The sequence below is a fragment of the Furipterus horrens genome, unplaced genomic scaffold, assembly GCF_987537825.1.
Source record: "Furipterus horrens unplaced genomic scaffold, mFurHor1.1.pri manual_scaffold_10, whole genome shotgun sequence".
Taxonomy (NCBI): Eukaryota; Metazoa; Chordata; class Mammalia; order Chiroptera; family Furipteridae; genus Furipterus; species Furipterus horrens.
In genome coordinates this window covers 11,085,844-11,099,574 of record NW_028327180.1, presented here as the reverse complement: position 1 = coordinate 11,099,574, position 13,731 = coordinate 11,085,844, and the positions used below count along the sequence as shown (strand labels likewise).

The window sequence follows — 13,731 nt, the reverse complement described above, 5'->3', positions numbered from 1 at the left end:
ATCCAAGCAGATGGTTTGGGTTTGTTGTTGCTATTCTTCTTTACTTACTTGTCAGTATTTTAAGAGATAACATATATTGTCATAGAAAATAATTTCTAAAACAATGTTTTTCATAAGAATCACAGTTTAATTTTATTATAGATGGGAATTTAAAGAAGAATTGTGATTCATTTTAAATTTCCCTCTTGGTTCTTATATTGCTGTAGTGCCTGGGAAAGGCAGGGAACTCACTGGGGGAGAGAACAGAGTTTATGCCTCAGGTGGTAGAGCTCAAAACCATCTAGACCCCTAAACTATGAAGGAAAAGTCAAAGCTATTAGGTGTCTGATGACCACTTTTGTGTATTCAGAATTAAAGAGAATTTTTAAATGAATACAGTAATATTTGAAGAGAATGTAAACGTGTGGTCTAGGTAAAAGAGAATGTGACCCATAAATTTTTTTCTGATGGTATCCTCAGGCGTTTTCTTTTTCTTTTTCTTTTTAAGTATATTTTATTGATTATGCTATTACAGTTGTTCCAATTTTCCCCCTTTGCCCCCCTCCACTCAGTACTCCCTTCCCTCCAGCAACCACCCCCCCCCCACTTAGTTCATGTTCATAAGTCATGCATGTAAGTTCTTTGGCTTCTCCATTTCCTATACTCTTCTTAATAAGCCCCTGTCTATTTTGTACCTACCAATTATGCTTCTTAATCCCTGCACCATTTCCCCCTTTCTTCCCCTTTCCTTTCCCAGCTGACAGCCCTCCAAAGGATCCCCATACCTATGATTCTGTTCCTGTTCTGGTTGTTTGCTTAGTTTGTTTATTTATTTGTTTTTAGATTCAGTAGTTGATAGTTGTGAGTTTGTTGTCATTTTAATGTTCATAGTTTTGATCTTCTTCTTTTTCTTAAATAAGTCCCTTTAACATTTCATATAATAAGGGCTTGGTGATCATGAACTCCTTTAGCTCTACCTTGTCTGGGAAGCACTTTATCTGCCTTCCATTTTAAATGACAACTTTGCTGGATAGAGTAATGTAGGTTGTAGATCCTTGCTTTTCATCACTTTGAATACTTCTTGCAAGCCCCTTCTTGCCTGCAAAGTTTCTCTTGAGAAATCAGCTGATAGTCTTATGGGAACTTCTTTGTAGGTAACTCTGCTTTTTTCTTGCTGCTTTTAAGATTCTCTCTTTATCTTTAACTTTTGGCATTTTAATTATGATGTGTCTTGGTGTGGTCTTCTTTGGGTCCAACTTGTTTGGGATTCTCTGTGCTTCCTAGACTTGTATGTCTACTTCCTTTGCCAAATTAAGGAAGTTTTCTTTTATTATTTTTTAAATTTCTCTCTCTTCCTCTTCTCCTTCTAGCATCCCTATGAGGTTGGCACTTTTGGAGATGTCCCATAGTCTTATACTTTTCTTGGGTTTTTTTTGGAATTCTTGTTTCTTCTTTCTGCTCTGGTTGAATGTTTATTTCCTCCCTATATTTCAAACTTTTTATTTGAATCTCAGCTTCCTTCCCTTCACTGTTGGTTCCCTGTGGATTTTTCTTTATTTCACTTAACATAATCTTCATTTCCTCTTTTATGTTGTTGCCATATTCAATGAGTCCTCTGAGCATCCTGATCACCAGTGTTTTGAACTCTTCATCTGGTAGGTTGGCTATCTCCATTTTGTTTAGTTCTTTTTCTGGAGATTTTGTTCTGTTCTTTCCTTTGGGCCATATTTCCTTGCCTCCTCAATTTGGCAGCCTCCTTGTGTCTGTTTCTGTGTATTAGGTAGAGCTGCTTTGACTCCCTGTCTTAAATTGTATGGGGTGGAGCCTTAGGTATTCACCAGGGCAGGGCAACCTTCTTCACTGCTTTGTGGCTCTGTGTGTGGGGAGGGGTGGGAGAGGCCGCTGCCTGGCTTCTGGAGGTTTGCCTGGCACTTGCTCCATTTCCAGTCACTTCACCCACTTCCCATATGTAACCGGTGCCCTTCCAGCTGTTGCCCAGAGTGTGTGGGTTTGCATATGTTCTAAGTCCATGAAGGCTCTTTAAACAGACTCTCCTGAGAAACTGGCAGTTACTTCTGCTGCCCCAACCCCAATGGTGTTTACAGTCAGAAGTTATGGGGCTTTATCTTCCCAGCACTGGAATCCTGGGCTGTGCAGTCTGGCCTGGGGCTGGGATTGCTTGCTCCCAAGGCATCCCTCCCAAATTTTATCCACCACACCCACTTTACTGCCTCTCCTTGCCACCCCTGTCTCCTTGCCTCTCTGCCTGACTCTATATCTCCACCCCTGCCATCCGTCTTGATGAACGTGGCTTCTTTAAATCCTTGATTGTCAGACTTCCATACAGCTAGGTTTTCTGGAAGTTCTGGGCATTATTTGTTTTGAGGTTAGTTGTAAGTCTTCTTGTGGTTGCGCAAGGCAGCGAAGCGTGTCTACATACACCTCCATCTTGACTGAAAGTCCTTCTCGGGGGGTTTTAAAAGTTTGCTCATGTGTTTTAAAGGAAGAAGCAAGGAAAACACAGTATGGAAGCTAGGATACATAGATGCATGCCTGGGGCCAGTAAATAAAGTAAGCAGAGGGTTCCTGAGCAGGAGTCAGCAAACCTTTTCTGTACAGAGTGAGACAGTCAGTATTTTAGGCTTTTCAGGCCACATACAGTCTCTGTCACAACTATTCGGCTCTGTTGTTGTAACAGGAAAGCAGCCACGGAGGATCCGGGAAGAAGTACATGTGGATGTGTTCCGCTAACACTGTATTTACACAAATAGGCGGCAGGCCATGGTTTGCCAACCTCCCCTGGAGGAGCAAAGAATTGGAAAGAAAAGTTAGGTCCTTTAACATCAGACTGAGAGGGTTTTATTTTATTTCCTACATGACAGAGGATTGCAAAGGTGTGTCATTTTTACTGCTCTGGAGGACCCGGTGTGGAAACATGCCCCTCTTGTCTTCAGGTACCATCTAAGGCACCAAAAATACATTTGCCCAGGAAGCGAAGCTGTTTCCTTAGGCAGGTGCTGAAAATAATGCACTTAAATTTTGCTCTCCAATCCCTCAAAAATTTGCATTTGGGTGTGTTGTGTCAACGGGGCTAAAAGGATTTATTTTTGGTCTTATGATACTAATAAAGATGGGCTTCATTGCCAGGAACAAGCAACTGGATATTTGGAGAAGGGAATATGTCAGTCCATATTATTGTTTAACTAATTCACAAGACCCCTGCCTTGTAGCGTTGATCATAAACCTGAGAAGTATTGACAGACCAATTCTACCCAACATGCAATTCAGTTTTGAATGCTGCTAAGAATCCAGTCAATCTGGTTGCCAGGGTTAGACAATAAAAATCCAGGGCTCCCAGGGAAAATGGCCTATTGGATAAACAATAAAAAATATTGTAGTGTCACAACGTCCCATTCAATATTTGGGGCATCCGTATGCTAAAAATTTACTTGTTGTTTATCCGAAATTCAGATGTAACTGAGCTTTCTGTATTTTCTCTGGCAATCCTAAAAATGAAGATAGAGGATGAAGTTTCTTTTTGCAATATTTATTGCATCATTATGTCCGTTGATTAGTTATCCTTCACCAAGTCGTTTTTTGTTTGTTTTTAATTGTGGGAGTCTAATGGCAGTCAAATCTCATTAATTCCAGCCTTGCTGGTTTAGAATTTTGATGATTTAGGCAAGGGTTCTGCTAAAGTGCACTTTAAAATAAGCCTATTTGTCATTCATAGCACAAACAAAACCGAAAGAGAACCATTGATCTCCTTGGGAGACCACAAATGGGCAATTACAGTGTGATCAGAGGCGAGCGTGATTTGGACGGTACTTTTCAGTTAATAATTACAGATCATTCTGTCACCTTTTAAAGCAAGACAAGACTTTACCAGGCAGTCAGGTGCAGCCCACCTCAGTCCTCATGGTCCCTTTGCATCCCACCTGTCACCAGTACACAGTGCCTTGGGCTCTCTGGAATCTCACACCACGCTTGCTACTTAGAAGGCACGCTGTAAATGTCTGTGAGTCGATTTAATGAATGAATGCTGTCTGTACATGTTAAAATAACCAAACTGTCTTTGTTGCTAAACATCTCCCATTTTAAACTCAAAAAATAATTTGAGTTGGTCTCCCCCCTTATTCTAAATTTGGGTGATGTTAGTTTTATGGCCTTTGTGAAGCTAACACTGAAAAGATGTTATTGAAACTCCACAAGTGTCTTGTGAGGAGAGAGATGGAGAGGTACTTGTAAAATCAGCATGAGTAGCTTCCTGAGTGCTATTCTGTTCTAGGCCTGTGGGTCTCAAACATTATCAGGCTGCTAATGATATTAGCAAGGTTTAGCCTGCGGTTTTCCTTGCTTGTCCCCATTTTCCATGATCACGCGTGTACTCACACACACGCTTAAGTAAATTTCTGTATATCCTCCAAAGAGATAGAAGGGGATTCCTTCGATTGGATACCAAGTATGGCTGTCACCAACAAATAATACATTAATGATTTAAAACAACTATGCAGACATTTACACATCCTCTACCACATTTGCATTATTAGAGACCACTCTATACAAGCCATCTGGAAGACGTGGAGTCTACGGGTGGGTTTTGGACTGCTCCTCAGGGAAGTTAGGCCTACGTGGCTGATAGGGGGAGAGGGTGACGCCAAAGCCTCTGTTGCTGGGTAGTGGTCGGCATCCCGTCTTGGAAGCATGCTCAGATGAGGCTTGTTCTCAGTTTCCACCTGTGGCTTCTTTCTTCTCTATTTCCTCCAGCAGAGGAAACAGATCAGTGGAAACCAGGAGATGAGGAATGAAATCTCCCTCTCTGTTCCTAATCCTTCACAAGGCTTTTCCTAGCAGTGGGGCCGAGTTCTCAGACGTGACCCCTTCCCGTTGGAGAGCTGAGCCGTGGCCTGACGATGCCTTTTGTTCTCCCTTCTCTCTCAGCACCCTGGAGGGATATTATGTGGACGACGCCCTGCAGGGCCAGGGCATTTACACCTACGAGGACGCGGGCGTTCTGCAGGGCACCTACGTGGATGGAGAGCTCAATGGGCCGGCCCAGGAATACGACACAGATGGGATACTGATCTTCAAGGGACAATATAAAGATAACATTCGGCATGGAGTGTGCTGGATTTATTACCCAGTAAGCCTCCCGACTTCTTGTTTTGCTGGAAAGTAGCACGTTTTCAGGCTGTGCTTTGCCAGGCTTCACAGCACAGTCAACTGTATTCTCTCCGTAAGGAAATGTGAAGCTGTGAGACTTGAGCGTCACAGCAGCTGAAGCCACGAGTTTAGGAACTACAGTATTCCCTCGCTTATCGCGGGTATTACATTCTAGACCCTCCCCCACCCCCACCCTCGCGACAGGTGAAAATCCACGAAGCAGGAACCTTACATTTATTTTAGTATTTATATATATTTTAAGGCTTTAGAAACCCTTCCCACACACTTATAAACCGTTCCCAGTCCCTTATTAACCTTTCCCACTCCCTTATTAACCTTTTCCACACTTTTATAAACACTACTTATGTTCTTAAACATATTCTGCACTCTTAAACCTATGTTAACTTTAACAACATACGTATACAGTACCGCAAAACCCTGCGATATAGCGAAAAATCCACGATAAATAATTAAGTATAATATTTTTAAAATCCCGAGACACAGCAAGGCCGCGATAAGTGAACCGTGACACAGAGAGGGACCATGTACATCCTCTCACTGTTGACGTAGGTTGTTGGCCCTTCCACCTACCATGAATTCCTTCTCAGCGTCATTTTGGAAAAGCATGATTAATCCTGATTAAAGCAAGTTGAGACAAATTGGTTATACTGTACCACGAATAAAGACAAAAATATATTATTTTCTAAAATATTTCTTGTGCTCTAGTATAGAAAGAGGTAGTGCAATATTTCATTGTTGCATTTACTTTTATTCCGTTTCTCATATGTAAGGACTAATCCAGCAATTCCCCCTCTTTTTGGACTTCCTACACTGTAGTTACTTGATTTTATAACCCTACTCCTTACATTATTAAGGTGATTTATGGCTTATATTGCTTAAGTTAAGGTGATTAAAATTAACTTGCCTTTGCGAATTTGATAACATGTTATGATATTCTGAAGTTTACTAGAGCAAAAAAGATGTGGCAAAACCCCAGGGTGGGAATTAATGCTCCAATTTTTGTTTACATTTCAAATATCCCCATCTGTTGTTAGTGAACTTCCAGAAAATGTCTCCAAAAATAGACCTAGAAAATGTTTTATCTCATATTTTATTTTGTCTAGAGCTTCGGTGAAAATACATATTTTTCTTACTCTGAACCCTATCTTCTTATGATTAAAAACATTAATAAAAACAAAGTATCAATTACATGCGTAACAAGAAAACTAGTCCCACCCAAATTTACTTACACATTATTGTTCTTAAAAGATAAGTATCCTCCAGGAACACGCCATAACCAAAGAACGTTGTGAAACATTTTTTTAAATAGTTACTGGAGCATTTACACAGGCTCATGGTCTGATCTGCAATAGATCAGAAGTCCTTTCATGCTGCCTAGAAGTAGCAGAAAGAGGGACGTGGTGGAGGCACTTACCGGTTCTGAAAGACTAACACTTTCTACCCTTGTGAAGAGGCAGAGTGAACATCTTGCTGCTGATATGACAATGACTCTGGACATCAGGGCAAGTGGAACTTCCAGCGTGAGGATGGTTATAGGAAAGACGCAAAACAGGGATTAGCAGGTTCTCTCACGACTTGTCATTTTACTTGTCCCTGTGATCAATCAAAGTGCCTAGGGGAGATCAACGCTACAGTAAGTGACTGGGTCCCCCTAACCCAAATGTAGTTGCATTTTGAAACCTAAATATGCAGCTACATTTTAGCTCTTTGCCTTAATTGTTATCTCATTAGATGCGAAGAGAAGATTCTGGCTTAGGAAGGAAGCGCTGGGGAGCTACAAGCTTTCAAAATAACTTGGTCAATAACACTTGCTTTACCTCTGGTGTCTGCTGGCAGCGGAGGGAGCTAAGCCCAGCCCGCTGCTCTCAGCTGCTTCAGCTCTAGAATGAACTAAGAAATAGGCAGAGGTGTCAGGGATCACGGTGCGGGCTTATGATGGCAGTGCTGGTGGGAGATGCAGTGTGGGCTTCTACCCTCCCCTCTGAACCGGACTCATGGATCAGCTGCAGACGGAGCAGTTTGAAAGCTCCTGGTCACCCCTGGGAAAGTAGAGCCTGCCCAGGGAGCTTCCCCACAGGGAGGACAGGAGTGGAGAAGGGACAGGTGCCCCTGCGGGGACGGCCAACCTGCCAATTGCAGCCCCGGGTGGGAGGGTGATGGCAAAGGCAGGCAGGACATGGGGGCCGCAGCGTGATCCTGTTAACCCCTTACCCAGCAGCAAACTGGGTGTCAGTGAGTGAGCAGAGGAGGGAAAGCAGCAGCTTCTGCCCCAACACTCGCTGACACGGCAGACAAGGAAGTTCTGTGACATGCGGTCCAAGCAAGAACAAGGGGAGGGGAAAATGATTCTCCCTGCAGGACAGTTTCTTCTGAAATTTTACCTTGGAACTGTGATACAAAGTTTTTAATTAAAAATTCATACCCGCACCCCGTTTTTAAAGATTTTACTTATTTTTAGAGAGAGGGGAAGGGAGGAAGAAATAGGAGGAGAGGAACATCAATGTGTGGTTGCCTCTTGTGCACCCCCAACTGGGGACCTGGCCTGCAACCCAGGAATGTACCCTGACTGGGAGTCAAATTGGTGACCCTTTGGTTCTCAGGCCAGCGCTCAATCCACCTAGCCACACCAGCCAGCGTTCATAACCCCTTTTGGAAATAAAAGAAGAATCTCTCTTTATCATTCCAGACAAATAAATGCACTTGCCGCTCCCACCCCCTTACCCAACCAGAAGCTTAAAGCATCTAAGAGAAAAAATGTGGGACCCTAGAAAGGCAGAATAAATAGTAATGATGCCTCATATTCCTTCCAGCATGTAAGAAGCAGAACTCTAATCACGGAAAGCCTGAAGGCCGATTTTGCAAAAAGTATCATCCCCGCTATGCAAGGCTATTAAGAATTAACTTGGGAGGAGAGGCAGCAATAATATATCCCTAATGCACTTTCTCTCTGTGAAAAACACTTCCAAGTATTTTTCTTTCTATGGAAGTGCTGTGGTTCATTTTTTAATTTATACCCTTTTTTCTCCAAAGAGCAGTTAGGCTTCAGGGAACCGCACACACCACATACCTGATGCTACATGTGCCTGCAGGCTCTCCGGAAGGGCAGCACTGGGGGTTGCTGGGAAGTCACCCTACATCCCTGGCTTTGGGTAGCTGCTCCCAGAACCTCTGAGGTGGGGAATAACCAAGCTTTTAGAAGATGTGCTGGCATTACTGTTGTTATAGCAAACCCACAATGCAAAGTTACGCCAAAAGGCCCTTCTGTGTGGGAAGGAAGAAGGGAAGGAAGGAAAGGAGGGAGGGAGGGAGAGAGGGAAGGGGAAAGAAAAGAGAAAGAAAATCTCTTGCACCTTAAGATTAGATTTTTTATTATTCATTAGATTATTCTTCCAGTTCAATTCAAAAAAGTACTTATGGATCTCCTACTGCATCCCTAGCACTTACCAGGATACAGAATTCTATGACAGCCTCTGCCCTAAAGCAGTTAATGACCCTTAGAAAGGAGTAAGTGGCAGTTAGAGAGGATGCCCAACTGGCTGCTCTCCGGGGAAGGAGGCGGGAAGGAGCAGTAAATAGAGAAAAGAGGGGAAAAGACATGATGGGGAAAGAAGTGCCGTCTTGTTGATCTTTTTTTACTTTTTCTTCTGACTCCAAGAAGAGTGATGGCATGGGATTCTCAGAAAGGCAGTATCCAGATGTCCTTTAGTGTATCTCTTAGAAAATGCAGCCAACTCTCTTTACTCACAGACACTAAATTAACTCAGTACATTTGGACTAAAGATTTTCATACGTGACCAGAAAATCCAAAATTGAACACTGAGGAGTGAGAGCGTGAGGATAGTAGGTAAGACTGTCTTACCGCCGGTCCTCATCATCTTTGCTCATGGCCCAAAGCAACACTTAGTTTCATTTCCTTTCATTGTTCGTAACTAATATTACAAATATGACGTACCTGTATCTGTTTCTTAGATAACAAACCAAGATCAAGTATCAGGAACTTGCCCAATGTCGTAAAGTGCGACCCAGCCTCTACACTCAGTCCCCGGCTCTGCGCCCCCACACACGTCACTGCCCGCAGCTTGTCCGAGCAGGACCTGGACAGGCAGGTGGCACCATTTTTCTCGCTCATCTGAAGAGCTCTGAGTTCTTCACCTGTCCCGGCCCACGTTAGTGCTCTTAAGAACAGGAGTGCACCAGAGAAATTTCTTGAAATGTGTGCATCTAGATCAATACTACATGTAATTTTTCTGGATTTTGGTTTCTCCCGTCAGGATGGAGGCAGCCTTGTAGGAGAAGTAAATGAAGACGGAGAAATGACCGGTGAGAAGATCGCCTACGTGTACCCGGACAAGAGGACGGCCCTTTACGGAAAATTCATCGACGGAGAGATGATAGAAGGGAAACTGGCTGTGCTCACGTCCACGGAGGAAGGCAGGCCTCACTTCGAGCTGATGCCTGGAGGTACGTGGAGGGGGCTTGACGGGCTGTTCTGATTCCAAAGCAGGTTGTGACGGCTTACTTGACAGTTCATTTCTTTGTCTGGTCCACTTTAATGGTATATTTCCAATCCAAGTTAAATTATCAGAGGGGGGAAAAAGAAGCAGAAAAGATAATAATAAATGTAGGCATTAATGGGCCTACATAATCTTTAGCTATTTATAATCTGTAGAGATTCTCCAAGGGGAGCTTGTCCAAGAATAGAAAATCTAGCATTTTGCATTTAGGTCCAACTTGGGTTGTCTTTAATGTGTCATTTTTTTTTTTTTTTGTCTTTGTTGTCAGTTAATAGTTAGGCCATCTAATTATAATGTGGGATTCTAGATTGGCTCTTGGAACGGAAAAGGACATTAGTGGAAAACTGGTCAAATCTGAATAAAGGCTGGAGTTTAGTTAATAGTTATGTAGCTATGCTGGTTTTTCAATTTTGACAAATGTACCATGCAACATGAAAGGCTAATATTAGGAGAAACAGTGAGGGGTATTAGGAACTCTCTGTACTATCTCTGCAAGTTTTCTGTAAATTTAAAATTATTCCAAAATCAAAAAATTTTAAGTGAAACAATAATCTTTGAAGTTCAGACTCTAGTATCTGTGCTCTTCACATTTTGTTCTGAAAGGAGACAGCATCATAATGCTTAGCAACAGGGAGACTTGGGCCAGAGGATCCCAATTGGTGATGCGAATTTTAAAACGTCAGAAGTGGCAGCATTTTTAGTGGCAAGATCCTTGAACTTAAGTGTCACCTTATTTGTGAAGAAGGTAAAGGGGGTCAAATCCATGGTAACGGAAGGAGATTAGACTTTGGATGATGAACAGGTATACAACTTTATAATACAGATGTTCTATTATAAAGTTATATACCTGAAACTTATATAATGTTATTCACCAATATTATCCCAGTAACTTTAATTTAAAATTTTATAAAAGAATAAATAATGACGGTGGGAAAGAAAAAAGTCACCTAATTTGAGTCTCAGCTCCAACATTTCCTCGATTATACTCTTAGGCAGGTTATTTTCATTTATCTTTTCAGAACCTGTTTGTTCATTATAAAACACAGATTTTGGCACCTACCATAAAACGTTATAATGGAAATTCTTGTTATTACATTCTTCTTGGTATTAGTAAGAAACAGATTTTGGGAAGTGAGAGTGGTAGTTCTCAGGGGAATGATGGTTTTTCTTAGAACTCCTGGTTGCAAATAACAAATACCCTCATCAAACTAACGGAAGGCCAAAAACAAGGCGTGGGCCATGGTGTGTTGGCAAGGTCCTGGCAGGCCGCAGCTCCTTAAAGGGCTGTTGCACAATTTGGGTCTTAGGAGGGTCAGGAACTGTGGCTGCTTTGGGTGACTCAGATCCCTAATGTTCTGCCACTTCTGTTTCTCCCCCGCTGCCTCATTCAGCTACATTTATTGAAGTGCTGACTCATTGACAGATCCTGTCTAACAGGGTCATGTGGCCATCGGGCCCAGCGGTTGGGGCAGGAGGAGGAAAACAGAATGCAAATATCTCACCTGAAACACTCCTGACCTGCCTCCCCGCTGACCTCTCCTCCTTGACCTCTCCCCCTGACCACCCCACCCCACCCTTTCTCCTTATGCTTCTGCAACCACTGCCTACTTGCATCTAGGTCTCCACTTTTTTCTTGCTGATTTCCTCATTATGCCTCGGGCTGGAGTTTCTTCTCCCCATCACATCCCCTCTGCACACAGGAATTTCTGTCCCTGGCTAGTTCCTATTCCAGCTTTAAGACTTGGCACACCTTTTAGGATTAACATTTGTCAAGTGAACGAATGGCTTCTAGTCAAAGGTTCTAGTATAAATTAGAGGACAGGAGGAGCAGTAAAGGGTGCCTTCTGTTTGCCTGGAGCATCAAGCTGCCTACAGGAGTAGCGGAAGGAGCAGCAAGCGTCGGAAAAGGTGCCATCAGCTCCTTGGAAGCGGGAAGAGATGTCGCTCCTGTTGGTACCTGCACAGCCCCTAACACGGTGCCTTACCTGCGCTTGGCACTCGGTACGTTTGTGATGGAAGTGTGCATCCAAGGAAAGGCGGTGGAAGTTCACAGAAGCACCTCTGCACAACAGAGCATGTGTTCCACGGAAGAGCGCTTAAAAAGTGCAGGGTTGTTTTTTTTTTTCCTGTTTTGAACTAACTTCCTTCAATGGAGCATGTGCTGGTCCATTACCAGAGGGCTTGCCGATGTGCTGTCAGACCCCTGCCTCGGCCTGTCCCTGCCCTGCTTCTATGCAGCAGTCTGCCCCTTGCAGGCTGCATTTCCCAGGCTCTTGTGCCTCTGGGTTTGGCCACAGAGAGGCACTGGCCAGGGACATGAGGGAAGGCGGCAGGGAGAAGCCCTCACTGCCCAGCAGTGTCTCCAGCAGTGGCCTGCCTCCCGATTCCAGGAAGATGCCATGGTTCCAGCTTCCTTGGGCTGCCCTAGCTCTCAAGCTCCAGGAACTCCAGCTCTGGAGCTCCGGGAATACCACTTGAGCTCCTGGAACTCCAGCTCGGGAGTTCCAGGAACATCAAGTCTACAGTTTCAGGAATCCCAGGTCTAGAGCTCCAGGAATATCGGTTCTTGAGCTTCAGGGACCTCAGCTCTATAGTTTCAAGAATCCCAACTCTAGAGCTTCAGGAATATCAGTTCTTGAGCTCCAGAACTCTAGCTCTAGAGCTCCAGGAACATGAACTCTGCAGTTTCAGGAACCCCAGTTCTGCCTTTGTCCCTTGGGTGCAGGGTTGTGGCTTCCTTCTCTTGGCAATTTCCAGGCCCTGCACTGCCCTGCCTGGCTTCTCAGCTCTTCCATCCTCTGTGTTACCAATTCCCTGAACTCGGTTCTCTCTCTTTGCAATACTCAAGCAATCTGTTTCCTAGTTAGACACTGACTGACTGGATTGTCTTCTGTCTTTTAGTTTGAGACAGTCATTTGGGTTTTGACTGTATTTAAAAACAAACAAACAAACAAAAAGACAGAAAAAGGACCTGGTAACCATTGGGAACCACTAAGGAACTGCTTAATGGAATTATTTGTGATGCCTTATTGCCTAAAATAATTGACTTTGCAGGAGTAAGCCCTCGAGTTCCACAACTTGTTTCTTTATTCATTAGCCTTTGCAGCAGCATCTGTCTTCACTGTACTCTGGGAGGGTCCGCTGAGGCTCATCCTTTGCAGAGAACCACTGTTAATTCTAGAACTGTTGATAATTCTAGGGCTGCGGTTTCTGGAATAAATGACTAATTGGCTTCTGAACCACTATACAAGAAACAGGATGACTGTAAATGCTTCATCAACAGCAGTTCTGTCCTCTTTAACTCTGCTGAAGCCAAATGTTTATTTTTAGTGAAGGAGACAATTGCCAGGGCTGGGTGGTTGGATTCTACCGGCTGTGTCTAGTATGAAGAAAACCACAAGAAAAATTTTAAACCATTATCCAATCTGATCCAAACAGAGAGATTTCAAAATTTCATGACAAGGCATTTTCTTGATTAAAAAATTTAATTACACAAGCATCATTTAAACCATTTGAATAAAGAAATTTCAAAAGGAAAAAATCGCATTTTAAGAGATACCTGTAAGGGCCATTCATTATCACCTGAATCTAACACTCAAGAGCAAATCTAAAAACTGTCTGTTTATATCAAAGAATTTCATTCTAGTTGGCATAACTTAAATAACATTTTTTGTTATTTAACTCTTTCTAGTCCCGTGGATAAGGAGAAATGTTTGCAATGTTTTTCCCTCACTCTGTCCCTGGACTGAGACTTTTGTTTGCTTCTTAGGTTCCGTGTTCCACTTCGATAAGTCGACTTCATCTTGCATTTCCACCAATGCTCTTCTCCCAGATCCGTATGAATCAGACAGGTATTTTTTTTCCCCTTGTGGTTTAAATGGCACTGTTTATGTGCGGTTAAATAACTCTAGTGGTGGGGACCCGTGGTCTGCTGTGGCTGTCTGCTCAGTCTGAGTTCCTGACCAGAAAAAATAATGTTCATGTATTCTGAGAAGACTGTTTTTATTCTCATGTAAAATCTGTCCCTATAAGAGAGTTGCCCCACTCATAAAGC

The 13,731-nt window shown here is 43.1% G+C and overlaps 1 protein-coding gene across 1 annotated transcript in view; it reads left to right on the top strand.

Moving 5' to 3' along the window:
- The window catches only part of SETD7 (SET domain containing 7, histone lysine methyltransferase), a 41,009-nt gene that overhangs the window by 15,276 nt on the left and 12,002 nt on the right, over window positions 1-13,731 (top strand). The window contains exons 3-5 of the mRNA XM_090288366.1: window positions 4,921-5,122; window positions 9,435-9,624; window positions 13,447-13,528. Coding sequence (XP_090144492.1) covers window positions 4,921-5,122; window positions 9,435-9,624; window positions 13,447-13,528 — 474 coding nt within the window. The remainder of the gene's footprint in view (window positions 1-4,920; window positions 5,123-9,434; window positions 9,625-13,446; window positions 13,529-13,731) is intronic.